General features: G+C 36.2%; 1 protein-coding gene across 3 annotated transcripts in view; it reads left to right on the top strand.

Moving 5' to 3' along the window:
* The first annotated feature begins 5,065 nt into the window (after positions 1-5,065).
* Positions 5,066-18,243, top strand: part of LOC142436748 (thyrotropin-releasing hormone-degrading ectoenzyme-like) — a 137,814-nt gene continuing 124,636 nt past the window's right edge. For all 3 annotated transcript variants that reach the window (XM_075540213.1, XM_075540215.1, XM_075540214.1), the window contains exons 1-5: positions 5,066-5,138; positions 5,753-5,940; positions 11,267-11,355; positions 17,895-18,028; positions 18,132-18,187. In XM_075540213.1, the coding sequence (XP_075396328.1) occupies positions 5,795-5,940; positions 11,267-11,355; positions 17,895-18,028; positions 18,132-18,187 (425 nt within the window). In that variant the 5' untranslated portion in view covers positions 5,066-5,138; positions 5,753-5,794. The remainder of the gene's footprint in view (positions 5,139-5,752; positions 5,941-11,266; positions 11,356-17,894; positions 18,029-18,131; positions 18,188-18,243) is intronic.

Here is an 18,243-nt window from a genome sequence, read left to right as displayed (position 1 = left end):
CAGTGAAGTGCTCCGGAGGGAGGGGCTGCACCTCTACTGTAATCTTCCTTTTCTTAGAGGACGGGACACGTTTTTATCACTTTGAAAGTCATCCTGGGGAAAAAAATAAAGAAAAGTCATCATAGGGTAAATTTTCGTTTTACTTTCAGCTAAACACATCTAAAGTACGTCATGCATCTTTGGTTTTTATTGAATGGTCCCTCTGTAACCTGAGGGATAGACTACTCATGCAGCTAATCTGCTGCCCTAACACACGGAAAGACTCATTAATAAGAAAGTAAGCATTCCATAACTATTTGCATGTAAACCTTGAAAGATAATAGGCCTTTACTTCCTCAGCTCAACATTTTACTTTCCCTCTGGCCTTTCTTAGTCCCACTGGCTTTTATATATGAAACGTTATGAACTGTACTACTTGTTAGCCAAAAGTGGAAAACCAAAAATGGTATTATATTCAATCATTCAAAATCTTTTGATATGGAACTGCATATGTATTAATGTAAATTATATATAACAAATAAACACTGAGAAAAATGAGTTTGAGTATTTGAGCGAATCTGGTGTGAATAGTAAGGAGCACTGTTGGTGTGTGAGCTGCTAATCTCAAGGTCAGTTGTTCAAACCCAACAGCCACAGAAGAAAGATGAGCCTGTGCATGCCTGTCCAGATGTGGTTGGGAAAGCCTATACAGAGTTGCTATGAGTCAGAATGAACTCAGTGGCACTGGGTTTGGTTTTCTTGCTTTTATCAGTGTAATAAATCTTTTACTTCATTGCAAATTAGTAATAGAAAAGCATATTGACTAAGGAACCTCAGAAAACACACGCAGATTGAGCATTTATTGCGTACTATATTGGGAACACAGTTTGGTTAAACAGTGATAAGCCAAAACAACCAGGTCCTTACCTTACACAATAGAGCCCTGGTGGTATATTAGATCACTTATTGAACTGCTAAGTGCAAGGTCAATAGTTCAAAAGTACCAGCTGCTCTATATGATTTCTGCTCCTGTAAAGATTTATAACTTTAGACACCCAAAGGGGGCAATTCTACTTTGTGGTATACATCATAATCAATTGGATACCAGTACCATTTTGTTTTTGACCTTATGGGGAGAGGCGCTAGTCCTGCAGTGGGGAAGTGTTCTGTGCTAACCAAAAGCAAAGTAGTTTTAACCAAACATGGCAGATCTCTGTAAAACAAAAGAAGCAAAATTCTAGGAAATGCTACCGGAAGTGTGACTCCCTCCTACAGGACGACCATGCAGTGGAAACAGCTGGATGCCAATGGTTTGGGTGGGATTTACTTAGGGAGTTTTTAGATTATGTGGGCAGTTAAATTAATGAGCAGGCAATTGAAACACAGAGTAATATGTCTTCTGATAGGGTACAAGGTACTTGGCTCAGAATTAGAAAGGAGGCAGAAGTGGGCAAAGATTCTCAGGGAAAATGCATTAAAATTGAGACTTGACTATTAAAGTGAATTTGCACAGTAAAGGAGAAAGGTAAAGTTTGAGTGGAGAACTAGGAAATAGAGAAAATATTGTATTAGGCATCTTCAAATAAAGTAGCTAATCTGAGACTGGGCAACAAGTGCTAAGAGGCTTGAGGAAGTACAGCGGGGCTAGTCCATGAGGGAGCTCAAGGTGTAGTGTTTTCTGAGCACACCATATTGGCTGGCTAGCACAGTGGTGTGTGGTAGGGTTGAAAGAGAGAAGAAGCAGTGGCAGGCGCTGTGTCCAGGTGAGAAGCTGTAATGTGTAGCGTGGCACCTTAGAGGAAGATTCAGGATATCAGAGCAGTAATGTGACGGGAAGGACAGGAAGGCGTGAAAGATGACTCTTTGGTTCACATTCATCATTGGGGAAAAGCCCTCAAGAAGAGACAGTTTGGGGGAGGAGAGTGAGTTTAGCTTTCTTTGAATATGACCCTTAATTATCTTTGGGGAATCTAGTGGATATTGGGCTGTAGACATATGTATGGGGTTTGGATATGGACCAGGGTCTGTGATTTCAAATTTCCTGATATCTTAAATGATTATATTACCTATCCCAATGTTATGTGAATTAAGTGAAGGAATATAAAGCAATTCAGTGTTAAGAGAGGCAAATGACATTATAGTTTTTTATGTGAAACATTCCTTAATTATTAGTGATGCTACCCTTTGGTTGGTTACGTAATTCAGTTTCCTATTCAGTAGCCTGAGCTTATTAAGAAGATTATTGTAGCTAATATCACCTCAATCACTATTGGTGGTGTAGTAGTTACGTGTGGGACTGTGATCCACATGACTGGCAGTTCAAACCCACCAGCAGGTACATGGGAGGAAGACAGGGCTATCTACTCCCGCAAACAGTTACAGTTCAGAAACCCTCGGAGGGTCACTATGAGTCAGCATTGACTTGATGGCAGAGAGGTTTGGGTTATATAATATTGAACCTTCCTTTCAACTACATTTTAAAGTAGTTCACTTCACTTTTAACTACTATGCATGTTGGCTTTCCCATAGGTAGATATATCAGAATATGCTTTCGGTTAATCCCTTTTTAACTTGTAATCAGTTTATATTGCTAGATAGGTCTCATAAGTATATCCAACTAATCATCTTCATTATTTTCAACTTCTTTCATTTCTGAAATATCTAGTATAGACAGCCCATCACTGTTCTTACAGTGGATGTCAAAGCATTATACTTTATACATTTATATTGTAATGTCATATCTAATGTTGGATTTTCATATATGTGTCTATATTTATTAATAAATTTCTTATCCAATCATTGTCATATTCATTTACTGGTAGGTTAGAATAGAACTTAAAGTCGTTCGATGTAAACATGCCCCAACCATTGGAATTGCTTTGGCTCTGTAATTTTTGGTCCAAGACTTTCACAGCTTCAGTCACAGGGACCTACTCAAATTGCATCTTGTTATTTACATTTTTTTCTCAACGACCTTTTGCCCATCACTGTTCCTCCATTCCCACGAAACCTTCCTGGTCTATACTAAGTGCATTATACAATTCATGGAAATAAAAGAATAAATAGATGATATGGTTTTTAATAGGCATGATCCTCACATTTTCTTTGTAATTCTCCAAAGACTAAGAATATATTTCCATATGTATATCGTTGTTGTATAAGAGAAAGGCTGGGATAACTAAAGAATATGTGTTTGGGGAGGAAAGACAGTTGAAATCTGAAGAATTCCAATGCCATGAATATTGAAGCTGATGGGATTCCAACAAAAACATACCATTTCTATCCTGAATATCCAGCCTGGCATATGAAGACCCCCTTCTTAATCCTGACTGATTGCCATTTCAGCTTGTTAGAAACAAATTGGAGCCTTATACAGAATTGGGAGAGTAAAAAAGACATTGAGCTAATGATCAAAATCAAGCTAAGATCCAACCGATCTCATGGTAGACTGACTGTAGATATTCTGATCCACCCCAAGGGGAAACCTGTATTCCTGCATCGGTCCTTTCCAGATCCGTCGGTGTCCCTTTGCTGCCTCTCTTTTATTATCCCAATACCTCTGCATAAACAGAACTCAACAATAATAGTTCTCATTTAAATAGATGTTTCACATACATTTATAAGTTTCAATGTCCATTGTTTTTCAGTGTATTCAAGAGATTCCCCCAAGATACACACACAAACAAATTAAAAGCAAAATTTCTAATAATTTTAACACCTAATCAGAAAATGATTTAAATCCTAGTCCCAGGGTTCAAATAGAGAGTGCTTCATATAGCTCTCCTACCCAAAGCTAAACTCCAGGTTCAGATTAGTTCTTTGGAGATCTAAATTCGCAGTAAAGTTGTCCAGAGCATCTTGATGAGAAATCTGTCATTGCTAAGTCAGTGTGGATGTTGCTTCTCCAGGCGTCTGATTAAGTGGGAGGTGCCATCTGAACATGTGAGTTGCCCACAAAAGCTCAATCTGTCACAGGTGCTACAATTTGTATTTCAGAAAATCTGCTTCTACAACTTTAATTATCTCCAAAGCATCCCACTTTACATAAAGTTCTCAATGGAGTCAGCATTTTTCTCCCAGTTTCAGAACTGGCATGTAAATTAAGCATTTGCCTGTTACCTCCAAGTTCTAGGGCTGAAAGGATCTCAAATGAGACACTTTGCTTAACATCATCTATGTTCTTCTCCTTCTCCCACTTCGACATCGGAAAACTAAGTGCCCAGTCGTCATAACTGAGGACGCATTCACCGCGATGCATCCATGCCTCCCAGAGAGGAGGAAGGCTTAAATTAGAAAGAGAGTGTGTAGGTTTAACTAATAGTTGGGAATTCCTAAATTAAAAAAATATTAGACCAGGATAAAATTTCTTTTTAATAATACTTTTTCATCAAGTCAATGAAAAGCAATGTTTATCTCTGTGATAATAGGCACCTTCGCACTAGAAAGCCTGTGACAACAGTCCTCTTTGGGCAAAGTGATACCTCTTACCTGTTTGACTAACAGAAGGCCATTGGGACTCATTTACACTGGCTACGTAGACAAAAATCAGCCAGTCCCACTTGACCAAATCTTTCTTAGTTAGGCCTTCTGATAAGGGTCACACAAAACCACACATTGCTTTCATTTTATACTCTTCCATGGAATCTGAACTCGAAAGACATCCACCGCAGTAAAGATTTGTTATTGTCAGAGTTGTTCTTATCCCATGAAATATTTTTTTAGATTCCAGTCTAAAATCCTGATGGGCAAGGTTTCCCAAAATATTACACTGGGGAGGTAATTTAATTCAAAAAGCCAAGGTTGACATGATAAATGAAGGGATGTTTTTTGACCCCCCCAAATCTATAAATGATTCAACTCTCAAAAATAATTTTTAAAGATTAAAGTTATTTGATACTTAATTAGAAAATATGCTATGCTTAAGTTTTTTTTGAATAGTTTAAAATTTAATTCTTATAAACCTTTATGAGTATTTCTCTTTGTATCAATATAAGCACAGCAAATAGAATTGTTTATTTGATTTGAGAAATGATTATATTAACTGGTAATTGCTTAGCAGTTAAATTGTAATTCAAATCTTATTTTCTTTGTAGGATTATTTAACCATTCATAAGTATGGCAATGCAGCCAGAAATGATCTCTGGAATGCCTTCTCAGAGGTAAAGTATAGGAAGAAAAAGAACCCAAACCATTGGTAACTTTTATTGACGCTGACAGTATGTTTTCATTTTGAGCTTTTATTTCCTTTGTCGCATATTATTTATAAATGTATAGTAATGAGCTATATAAAATGTAATAAAAATACAATGGGATTTAAATGTACTTAATGTTATTGATGCCTTTCATACTTTAAAAAGATAATAATTATGGAATACAATTTTAATATATTTGGGAAGTGAGTCATGCTAAAGTGAGAAATACTGCAAGTTTTTAAGGAAATATGTTTTCTTGTGTGCATGACAAATATTTAAATATACCAACTAGACACACTGGGGATATTTAATGATGCTGCATGTATTTACTTTACCAGTAAAATGTATTTTATTCTCCATTATGTAAAAAAAATTAATGCTAATGAAACTTCCATATATATATGCATGAAGCCTAACTTAAGGTGAGAAAATTAATTTTAGTAACACATTATATTAGCTTCACTGATCTTGAAATGTTTCATATTTAGGTAAATATTAAAGGTAAAAGTGAAAATGATTTAATATAATTATATGTATAATTCATGCTTATAAAGCTCATTTATCCAATTTGGGTTCTAAAGGCTTTGAAGAGGAATGGAAAATATGTAAATATACAAGAAGTCATGGATCAGTGGACGCTCCAGAAGGGCTATCCTGTTATCACCATCTTGGGAAATGCAACAGCCGAAAAGAGGGTAACCATTACCCAGCAACGCTTCATTTATGATATAAGTGCTAAGACCAAAACCTTTGAACATCGAAACAGCAGGTACCACTGACTCTCTTTTAATTTAACATGAATATAGGAACTTTTCTTTTTGCCATTCACCTTTTAATTTTAATATTTTAAGATAATTTTGACAACATAATTCTGAAATATAAGTTAAGACTCTTTTTATTTCTTTATTTCCATATGGTATTTTTGATTCCTTTTACTGCCGATACCTTACATATTTTAACCCCTGATTGATGAGCACACTTATGGTATTTCATTGAAGACTATTTTAAATTATTCTAATCATTTTATATGTGAGATATGATATTTTACTTTTTGTTATAATATTTTTTAATCATCTTTAAGAAAGTTAAGGTGTGTTGTGAATTGAATAGGATCAATCTAGAAAACCAAATCAAAAGTATTTAGATAATAAATATTATCCTAGTTAACAAAACTCAAAAACTAAATAAATACCTTAAGGTGATCTTAAGTAGAAGTGGCAATATGAAAATATATTCTCTTTCCCTCAAATGTGGTGTTTAAAACTATAGAAAACACACCTGAATTTTGATTTGCTATAAATTTAACATTGGGGAACCCATTTAGTTACTTAAAATTCAGAATATAAACATTCTATCCAATTTTTCTAGTTTATTTTTACTACTTTGTTTCAGTAAAGACTGAGTCAATGTAAGAAAGTACACTTCAAATCAGGCAGTTTTTAAATTTATATATAGAATGCCCTGGTAAGGGATTGGAGGGGTGAAGGGAGGGCAAGTATAGAGATCAAAAGTAATAAGTAAATAGAAGTGCTCATATTAGTTTACTCATGCTGTGTCCTATCACCTTGGGAAATTAGGATGCTGGGCTTCATCATCCATTATTATGTAGGATTGGTGGGGAATATTTTAAACTTACATGAATGGATAGCATCTTCAAGTTAGCTTGATGTGAATAAAAGTGTTAGGGAGATTCATGAACATTTTCTGGTGGCTGATATTGGAACTCCATTTAAGAAAACATGAAGTCTTCACTGTTGTATTGAGATAAATACTGGTACAGCAGCTATACTATACAATACGATACGATACTATAGTATACGATACGATACTATAGGTGTAGGAAGGAGCTGGGCTCCACAGCAGTTAGAATGGAAAGATTGGCCCTGGGTTCTCACCCAGCCATGCTGCCGGGGACAGACTTGCAGGTCTGCTGCCATACAGATGAAAACCCAATTCTGCGCCATCAGGTTGATGGCGACTCCTAGCCCCCCTAAACACAGGGTTGAACTAGCCTGGGAGTTTCTGAGACTGTGGCTGGGGCTGGGAGTAGGACCCCCTTCTTTCTCCAGCGGAAGAGCTGGAGGCTTCAAACTGCTGACTTTGCAGTTTGTTCTACTCTCGTCAAGATGGGGGCACATGGAAGTTAAAGGCTCAAGTAGAGAGAGGCCTTCACCAGGTATGAGGAGTTGCCTTTTGCAATTAAACTGCCCGAACACGCAGAATAACACTCCTCCCTTCACCCTGTCGGGATCTGCCTGTCACTGCTTCGTCCCCCTTCTCTGGGTCCCCACAGCTGTCAAAGGCTGCCCTGATCACCCACCGTCTGGCCCCAGGCGAAACACGCTTCGGCATGGACCACGAAGTACACAAAAACGACTTGACTGTGGCGAAGCCAGATTGGGGCCATGCCTTTGAGAATGAACAGTCTGACACAGGCCTCCCCGATGCAGAAAAACAGAAAGGACACCCAGATGACAGAACAAATATTGAACAAAAATACTCTGCCAGCCCATAACCTGCATCAGAGGTGTCAGCCAGGAGCCTGGCTCTTCACGGGGGAAAGTCTCTCAGCATGAGTAAGCAGTTTTAGCACAGAGCGCTTAGCTTCTGCTGGCATTATAAAACCACCTGGATGGTTCTGAATCTGAGAAATTGGTATATAAAAATGTTGAGGAAAATTAAAATCCCCTTGGTGGCGTAGTGTTAAAGTGCTCAGCCGCCAGCAAAGATGGCATGTCGAAGCTGCCAGCCACTCCCTGGCAGAAAGGGGGAGCAGTGTGCTCCCATTAAGACAGCAGACCGGCACAACCCTAAGGCAGTTGTACCCCGACCTGTTGGAGGACCATGCGTCAGAATCCATTTAATGGCAAACAGAGCAAAAAAAATATATACATGACATTCTATTATTTAAAATAATTTTCCTAGTAGGACAGAATCCATCTCTAGATGAGAATTTACTATTCCCCACTTAGATTATTGCTTAATTTATATTAATGTTCAGTTAAAGCTTGAAAATCAAGTCTGTGTGCTCCTTGTACAAGCCTTCCGAGGTCTCTAGAAGAGACATTGCTGACGTGCTAAAATAAATGTTTCCCACGGCTCTCGACTTTTCAGCTACTGACTTGGATCGTTCATTGGAGGGGCAACTGGGAACTCACAGACAATATTTGAGATTAAAGGGTTTTATTTAAGGAAGTTTACAGGTTACATACAATCAAGGTGAAAAATACATAGGACATGGTTGTCCTGTCAGGAGAAGTCACCAAGTTCTCTTCCAGGTGATAACAAAGACCCAGCAAGCATGGCACTCCTGTGTAAGGTTCAGCCCAAAGCACTTAGCTCCAGCTCTGTGCATCAGCAAACCCAGTTAAGTGGCCAAAGGCCCCCCACTCTACAGGCCAGCTGTAGGTCCCAAAGCACCCAGCTTTACTGATCATGACTTTCGCTTTGCCATGACTGTTCTGTGGGACAATTATCATTACCTCTTACCTGGAACATTTTTAATGTGTAATGTAATTATTTTTCCATATGTAATAAATGTACATCCTAGCTGTTAAGTAGAGGAAGAATGAATCTTTGCTATTTCTAACAATTGCATATATTTAGTAATGTGTTTAAGTGCATAAAATCCTTGGTAGGACTTTGGTACACAGGAAGTTGTGAATTTTCGTAGTTTGTTTTTCCTTCATTTCATTATAAATTTAATACATTTCACTGTTAACTAATACCACCTGAAGCATGGGGCACCTCCTGGGAGTCTTGGGCAACAGGGCATTCTGTGTGTCCGCACACTCACCCTTTCCTTATGGGCCCCGCCTGCAGCAGTCTCCGGAGGGTTTCCCTGTGTGCATCAATGCTTCGTGAATGTTAGTAGCAACTCCTGGGTGTGATTTTTCTCATTCCACTTTTTAAAACGTACCAATTCTTTTCCATGTTAGTACAATCAGAGTTCTTAAGAACTACTGAAGAAAGGGATATATTTTTTGAAAATTTTCTATTGTTACTTAAAATATGATATCCATATGATCAGTTAAACAGAAACAACAAGAACATAATCTAACTACACACATTAATTTTTTCTAATCACTTTTTAAAATATTACATACTACTAGAGTCTTAGACTTATTTAGAGGGTCTTTAGATGTTTTTAGTCATATATATTGTTTGCTTTTTAATTAATATCTGTTTGGCTTCACAATTTAGATCATCAATTCAATGTGGAAGATATACACCTATAAAGTCTTGTTCATAAAGTTAGTCTATGTCTTACAGAGAAATTGATTTGGTCTTTCATTTTACTTATACTCCACCCAGTTCCTTTCGGTCTAATTACAGAGAGTAATTAATTGAATGTCTCCAATATCTATTGTTTGCAAGTACACACAAAAAATAAACTTGTGTTTTAAATTGAAAATTAGATCCAGCATTTAGATTAGATCCAGGTACTATTGCCTCTTAACTTATTTTTCCAATTAACCAAAATAGATTAATTATCTTTGGTGAGGGATGCTGTTTAAAAAATAATAAAATAATCTGGCTGTGATGTTCCCACGGTGTGTCCATTGTCATATATTTATCACATGTTTTTCATTGCATGCGTCGAGGCCTCTCTTAAGGAACATAAATTGTTTTGTTCACTAACTTCTATCCAAAGAACCAGGTTAGGCAACAATAAATTGGTTCTTTCATGATGGATTATGTGGAGTCAATTACAGTGTAACAGGGTACCTTCACATGGTTGGCACTCAGAAATGTTTCTCTGATTAAGTTCAGCTTATCATTTAAAATTCAGAATGTCAAGGATGGCCTTTTGACTTTTGACTTTGGGGATAGCAGTTGTTATGACATAATGAATTTTCCCCTTTTCCATCTGACATATTACTCTTGATGAATTCCCATGTATTAATTGTGAGTGTGAGAAATGAACTCTGTGACACGTAAAACAATTATGTGTCGAGGGACCGATTCAGCACTGCTCTTCCCAAATCTCCAGAAAGACGCCCATTTTATGATCAGTCACTCGGTGTCTCCCCTGGTTCTCAGTTCTTCAGTCGCTCTCCAGTTATGAAGCTGACACAGTATAGCTTCTTATATCACAAACAAAATATATGACTTTAATACTCATTGCTCGCTTGTTGTGAAGTCTTGCCAATGACACAATGATAAAAGCAAACTAAAACAACAAGACAGGCCCACGTCAGCAAGTCCATTCTGACTCGTCATGACCCTGCATAGGGTTACTGACCCTGTAAACGTGTACAGTTGCTGATTGCCCCACTTTCCTCCCGTGGGACAGTTCTTAGCTTTGAACTTCCAGCTGTTTAGCAATAGCACAATGATTAGTTGAAGGAATCAGGTTATATTTCAAGAAAATAAAATATAATGCTTGAACGCAATGTAAAATCATCTATCATTAACTGGTTAGCCTTTCAGATTAAATAGATACTTTATGTAAACATATAGGCCTTGATTTTTATTACTATAAAAGGCAAACCTTATCAAATGTTTCTCTTTTATAACTCTGACCCACATTTGAACATTAAGTATCGGTGGTGCTTGGCCAATTGTGCCCTGTCGGGTGCATTGTGTTTATATGGATTTTAGGGGGATCTTGTCAGTCTTGTTTTATTCTCTTTGCCTGAATCACCTTATGTGTGCCATATTAACCTTATGGAAATATAATAAAATATCTCTCTGAACAGTTATAAAATAAATAAGGAGAAATTGGTGAAATGTGAATACATAAAATCACTAGTGTTTAATATTAAAACAATAGAAATGAATTATTTTAAGATTCAAATCAATATATACTGTAGTATTTAGCCACTTTTAACTCCTAATGCAAACATTTTGGGTTTTTTTGGCAAAGTATATTATTAGGAGATCTCTTCTACATTGACAGAAAACTTCTGAGTGCACAGTCTTCTTGGTGAGATAGAAACAATGAATTAGAATCTACTTTGATGTCTGAGTGCTTTTTTTATTGTTGTTTTTGGTAGCTTCCCTAAAAAGCATTAATAAAAATCCCTCTGAAGATGCATGTTTTTCAAATGAACACCAATTTGTATTTTTAAAGCTACTCTTCTATTTTGCAGCTACCTGTGGCAGATTCCATTAACCATTGTGGTAGGAAATAGAAGCCATGTGTCTTCAGAAGCAATTATTTGGGTGTCTAACAAATCAGGTAAGATATATATTCTCCCCTGTGGACAATTGGTTTCAGATAATTGTTCAGCAACTTAACCTCTGGTTTCTGGGGTTATAAAAATGTGCATAAAGACAAACTAGAAAGAGAAGATGGAAGAATGATAATCACCTCTACAAGATAAGAAAGCATAAGAGGATCTCTTCGGTATAATTTCTGACTCATCCAATTTCACCCTGCCTATATAATTCTTGTTTATTCGTTCCTTTCATAGTGAAGAGAAAACATTTAAATGCTTTTGTAGATCTCATCGTAGCTGTTTTAAACTGTATAATTTCATAATCACACATTTAATTAAAATGTAAGCAGAACTCCCATTAGAGCAGTGTCTCACAAACTGAAACTGAGGCAACAGTTTTAATCCCATTCCACTGTCTTTGCATTTTCAGACTATCTCTTTTAGAGACCAGAGAAGCAATATCCTTCATGGGATTAGATAATTATAATTATTGGATTTGAAGGGAGAGGATTAGAGTTGTCCTCAAAGTGCACCCTTTGGGGGTCAAACCTCAAGGTGCAGGGAGAAGAGCCAGTTCATTGTCTTTCTACCCACAGACCCAGTGCTATCAAATAGATTCCAACTCCCAGCAGTCCTCGGACACGGGAGCACTGCCCCTTAGGGTGTCCCAGGCTGTACCTGCACGCACAGGACACCGGTGTCCTCTTTCACCCCCAGAGGAGCTGTGAGACTGAACCAGGGACGCTTAGTTAGCAGCTGTTGCTCTTTGACCCCAGCACCACCAGGGCTCCTTATTGTCTGTGTAAATGGCGCCAAACAGGAGAGGGGCCTATTTGCAATCACTCACAGAAGAGTACTTGAGTCCCTTCTAAGTCCTTCATGGACAGCAGGGTCCACATGAGGGTTCCTTTTGCTCCGCTTCCCAGCGAGTTGGAGAAAAGGCGATGATCATCTTCTATTAACACTTCAGTGGCACTAAGAAGGTCACATTTTTCTACCTTTTTCCCCTTGCTGCTTTCACCAATGCTGTTAGTGTATTTTAATTCTTTATGCTATAAACATCGTTTTGAGCATATATCTTTTGTTTTAAGTAAATAAACAAATGTTTGTTTCATTTCATACATGGCACAGTTAAGTACTCAAAATAGATGCATGGCTACATATAGGCAAAATGTACTGAATCCAGAATGTAATCTGACTATCAGAAACATAAACACTTGTAATTCCCAGGGGTGAAGGTTACTCATAATTTCGTGTTAATGTAATTTTAATATGAAACTGCATATTATAAAGAGTTACAATTCCATTCACGTTTATTGTATATAAGACATTCACATGTAATGTGGTGGTACATTGAAATGCTGACTGTAACATTTATTGGTTTCTTCTCCTTTAAAATAACTCATTACAATTTGTTCTTTTAATTGCTTTGAGTTAGCGTTTATTTCGTGATTCTGAATTCACACTTACTATCTTATTTTCCTTTATAATTCTCTTTTATCCCCATGAAGCACCTTTACTTGAATACATAATATGTTATTACATGGTGAATGAAACTAGGGAGTTGTAATTGTCCAACGATTTGAATTATGCCATCCCTCCATACATTTCTTAGAAACATGAGACATAATAATCTTCAGAAATAAACTACGACATATCCCTTTGAAATGTAGAGTGGAAATGAGAAAGTTAAAGAAATGTAGAAGTACTTACTGATTATATATTTGAATCAGCCTAAACACTCAGCTTAGAAGGTGAGGGCTATAGGGAGTCTGTTCTTACTGGAAACCTGCTGGAGAAGGTATTTCCTCTTTATCCTTTACTTTCTCCTTTTTGGGAAGACCATAAGCCTTCCCTTGACCAATACAGGTTGTACTTGAGAGATTGCTTCATCTTGAGTTATTAATCAGGATAATGACAGTCCATTCTTTCAACATGTTTGCCTTAAATATCACCAATGTTAATATGAAGAACTGCTATGAACAACTGCACAGGTATACGCTTTAAAACTCTAGGGGATGCTATTTATGAAGGGGGTATTGTGAGTGGCACATCCCCACCCCACAGTCAGGCACTGCACACATATCAGAGTGTAAGGTGTCCTTTTGTTTCAATCCCAGCAGTGTTCTCTATTTGACACGAACATGGTAACACTTAATACTTAAGGTTGCTCAATACCGTCAAGTGTTTACTCAATAGCAAGTAAGTTTTCCACATGTCACTTGAAGGCCTTATAAATGCTTTATAAATGCACAAATTGGGGTGACCGATTCCCAGTGAAGCTAAAAATAAAAGTCATCTTTCTAGTTTGCCTTTTTCAGTGTCATTTTACCTATGCACCATCTTCTCTTGAAGTCCTGAACTTCGATGAGGCCTAGTAAAAACCTGACACCACACTATAATTAGGTAAAAAGAAAAGATTGGTTAACCTCAACTTCTTTTATATGTTATCTCCTATTTTATTCAAAACAAACAACTAATGTACATGAAAAGTATCTGCATTAAGCCAGGGAGAAAAACGCATTGGTCAATTGTTATAAACACATGTAAAAAAATGCCAAATTTTAATGACAACAACCAGATCAATGTTTTGTAATTTTTCATGGTCAGTAAAGATTTTATTTCACATATATTCACACAAGGCCATAGTTAATTATAAAGTTTAAATTTGATTATCATCATCATATTTTCTTGAGAGTTAAATTTTTGAAGCCCTTTGGATAAATATATAATTATTTCTAAAGATGACATAAAACGCTACCTAAAGTATTAAGTCAATTTTTAAGTTATTAGAAACAGCCAAAATTTTTTCTCTCTTTCATTTTCACTGAGAAAATACCAACAATCTAGGCATTATAAATGTAATAGCTTGCATATTTACTGGATATTTGCTTACCCAAGAGTGGAAGGCAATACATTCAGTTACATTTTAGGAAAGAACACAGTCAGAATAGAGTAGACACTGGCTCTGAAAGGTCAGTAAACACTAAACTAGTGCTGAAGTGCTCTCACCTTTGCCTTCAGCATTGGCTTACTTGAGACTCAGAAGCCCTTAGAAGCAATATGATTTTAATCCCCATCTTCTAAATGAGTTTATTACAATTTGATGGTAACTTGGATCAAGTCCGTTGGCAAATTAGGTAAAGAGCTAGGTCTAGGGCTGTGATTTTCTTCTGTTATTTTTAATACTTCTCTCATGAGCACACCCTTATTTACCGTGGATAAAATTGTAAAGTTTTGTTAGGCTGTCTGGGCGATCTCTTAATTATGTAACACTTTGTCATTGGGTGTATGCCAGTGACTCTTAAAGAGCTACAGAACATTATCTCATTTAATTATCTTACAAGTTTAGGGAGGAAGTCCACCTAAGTTATCACAGAGTTTATTGTGTATTTCCAGTTTTGTTATCCTGGTTGACATTTCTTCTCATCTGCAGCCAGCCAAGTTTGTAAAGAATATATCACCTTCTTCTTTTGGTCCTGGGGTGTGTGTGTTGGGTGTGTGTGTTGGGTGTGTGTTGGGTGTGTGGTGGTGGTAAATGAATGATAAGAACTAAAATATTTTAAAGTATTAACTGCTCTGTGTTTTGATATGGCCTAAGACTTGTGTCATTTTGGGAACATTCCAAATAGAAATTTTAATTATTATTACCGACCCTCAAAATATAGCTTCCATAATTTTTTATGGTTCTCATCATGCACTGTACATCACGAGGCCATGGAAAAAGAACACTTTAAAATTCATTGCTTGCCATTAGTTAATTTGAAGAATATTTTAGGTATATAATTAACTAGAACTGAAAAGGTATTTAAGAATGTATTACTATATCTTGCCAGGGATTATTTCTCTACAGATTTCACTTATACCAGAGACATAAAAATATTCACGAACAGTAATAACCTTCAGGTTTTAGTTATCAGTTTAATAATGGCAAACTTAAAAGCAGGAGATGGCTGCCTTTTATTTCCTTTCCTTCTTTTTTACTGACCAGACTACATAAAAGGGGTAAGAATTGCTTTTATCATTTATACATACATATTATTTTAATTTGAGTATAGATTTAAATTTTTTAATAAAATTGATTTAAAAACAGGAGCCAATTATATCACATGAGATTTATATAAAAGATGAGCATGAAATAACTTTTAAATTATATTTAATAATTATAAATCATGACAATTTGAAACCTGTAAAACCCTAAATTATATGATCAGATATGAGGCTTGAATTTTAAATATTATCACCTATAAAGTGACTACTTAAGGAGTGGGGAGATCCAATTTATTCTGTGAATTCAGACATGATTTTAATATTTTATAAGGAATAGATCATTGTGAACTTACAGATGCATGAAAATAAAGTCAAAGTTGATCAACAGAAACAGTATCCTTAATGTTTCAATTTTATTTTTTATACTTGCCACATTTTCTTGTTAACTATATCTCTTGTCATCATTGCATCCATAAAATGGGGATGATATTCTAAAGCTTCTTTATAGCAATTGTGTGGATAAACATTGAAGTTTTGAAGAAAAGGAGATTATAAAGTCTCATAGGTAGAGAAAATCATTCATACTCTAAAATAGAACTTGATAGACTTTTCCTTCTGCATACCACTATTAAACTAGAGATCAATTGTCAGCCTAAGAGAATGTGTACCATTTCTTTTCCATTGAATTGTAGCATTGAAAGGGACCTTATAGGCCATTGTTTGTCCATCAGGTTATAGGTAAAGTGGTTTTAAAAAAGGAATATGCTATCGAAGTTTAAACATTTATGTATATAGATGTATAGTCGGGCATGACTTTCTTGCCCCTATTCTAGTTTATTTTAACTGTCATATTTCTCCTTTCAAATTAAAAAGAGAGAAGGAATGTGAAAATGTGTATTTTATGATAGTAAAAGCACTATACCACGTTGTGTCAGGAGCATAGACCAGACTAGAAAGAAGCCTAGATGGTGGAAGACCTGAGATGGACTATTTTCAGCTGTGTTGGACAATTGAATTACAACTGTCTGAACCTCGTTTGCACGGGTACTACATATAAATGTGGCCAAAGTACAGTGCTTTGAAACATTAAATATTAGATTTTTTTCAATAGTTTGGGATTATATTTTAGTGGACTGTAATAGGTGCCTCTTCATCTTGCTGGCATGTTTGGACTAAATCTTCCACTTCATTCCAGTTTTGAGCAATTAATGACCACTTTTGTCCACGATATCTTTTGTGGTAGTAGAATTATTTTCTGATGGACTCTATGTAAAGAGATTCCATTCAAAAACTATATGTTTGAATGCGTCCTTGGGGAAATAATAGGAAAACCTGATTTGGAGTCTGAGATGTAAAAACATTGACAATGGACTGAAGCTGACTCCAATGGGCTGCACATGGTCTCTGTGATACATTTTCTGGTGTGAGCTATCATGGAAATGATTTATTTTTCCCTTGGGCATGAGACACTGTTTTAGCATAAGCTCTGCTGAATCCTGGAGGCTTTGTAGATAGAGAACATGAACACATGCTATAGTAAACGGTGGCATAGCAAGCTAAGCATTTGGACTGCAAGTTGGTTCAAACTAGCCAGCTGTTCCTTCAGAGAAAGATGAGGCTAGCTGACCTCATAACCAGGAGCAGCAGTTCCGTTCTTCCCGATAGGGTCACTGTGAGTTAGAACTGACTCCATGGCAGTGGTTTTATACATGTATACGTGTACACTTACATATATTTCCTTACATTTATGCACAAAGATTAAAAATATTTTATTTAAAGAGTATGCAGGTTCTAGGACACACAAGGTCTGAAAGCATCCACAATGAAGTACAAAATCATTGGAATTGTGACCTATGGTTTGTAAATAAATAAGGAAACAATTGAAAATGAATAGCATTCTCCATATGTACCATATTTGTAGGAGTTAAATGTGTAAGAAGTTATAAGATTGTTTTTACCAGCTCGCTTTCTTTAATTGAATTACCTGGCTAATATAATCAAGTTACTATTTTCCAAGGTGATTCCAATAAGCAGAATTTATTATCTTTGTTTTTAATTATGTGTAGAAATATTAGAGTCTTAAGTAAATGCAGTTTCTTTTTCCGGCGTTATTGATGATGCTGCATCATCTGTTATTTATAGTATTTCCAAGAAAGCACAAGGAAGAGGCAAGGAACACCCATGACTCTGAAATAAATGAGCTCGATTGTTTTAATAACTTTCTTACTGAACGCGTTAAGAGAATGTAGTTCTCAAAACTTTTCCCTTCATTCTAATCATACTATATGCATATATAGTCTATGTCACACAGACACAAGTACATGTTAGGTCACATGTATGTTGAAAAAACAATTATGTGTAGGGGATAGGGATTTTGTCAGGAATAGAGGCTAGTTATAACCTACTAAACATTTACTGGTATATCCTAGATGCAAATGATTACGTGAAAGATTAGCTTTTAATTGAGCAATAATAATTATTAGTAACTTTACCTTGGTATTAAGAAAATATACTTTATATATCATTAACATCTAAATCTATTTCATCCTGAAAAACATGCTGTTTGTAGAGCACCACAGGATCACTTCTCTGGGCAAAGGAAGCTGGTTGTTGGGGAACATCAATCAAACCAGATACTTTAGGGTCAACTATGACCTAAGGAATTGGAGATTATTAATCGAACAGTTAATAAGGAACCATGAGGTAAATTCTGGATTTTATCTTTAAGATCCGTTTTCAGATGTGAACCCTGGATTTTAATTCTAAATTTCTAACCAGGACAATATTTTTCTGGTTGGCCTCATAGGTTCTCTCAGTCAGTAACCGAGCAGGTTTGATCGACGATGCCTTCAGCCTAGCCAGGTAGGTGTGTTTTCCTATGCAACTACCCAATCAAGACTCACACTAGTGAGACTTTC

This window comes from Tenrec ecaudatus, unplaced genomic scaffold (genome assembly GCF_050624435.1).
Source record: "Tenrec ecaudatus isolate mTenEca1 unplaced genomic scaffold, mTenEca1.hap1 Scaffold_563, whole genome shotgun sequence".
Lineage (NCBI taxonomy): Eukaryota > Metazoa > Chordata > Mammalia > Afrosoricida > Tenrecidae > Tenrec > Tenrec ecaudatus.
This window is presented reverse-complemented; position numbering and strand designations above follow the sequence as displayed.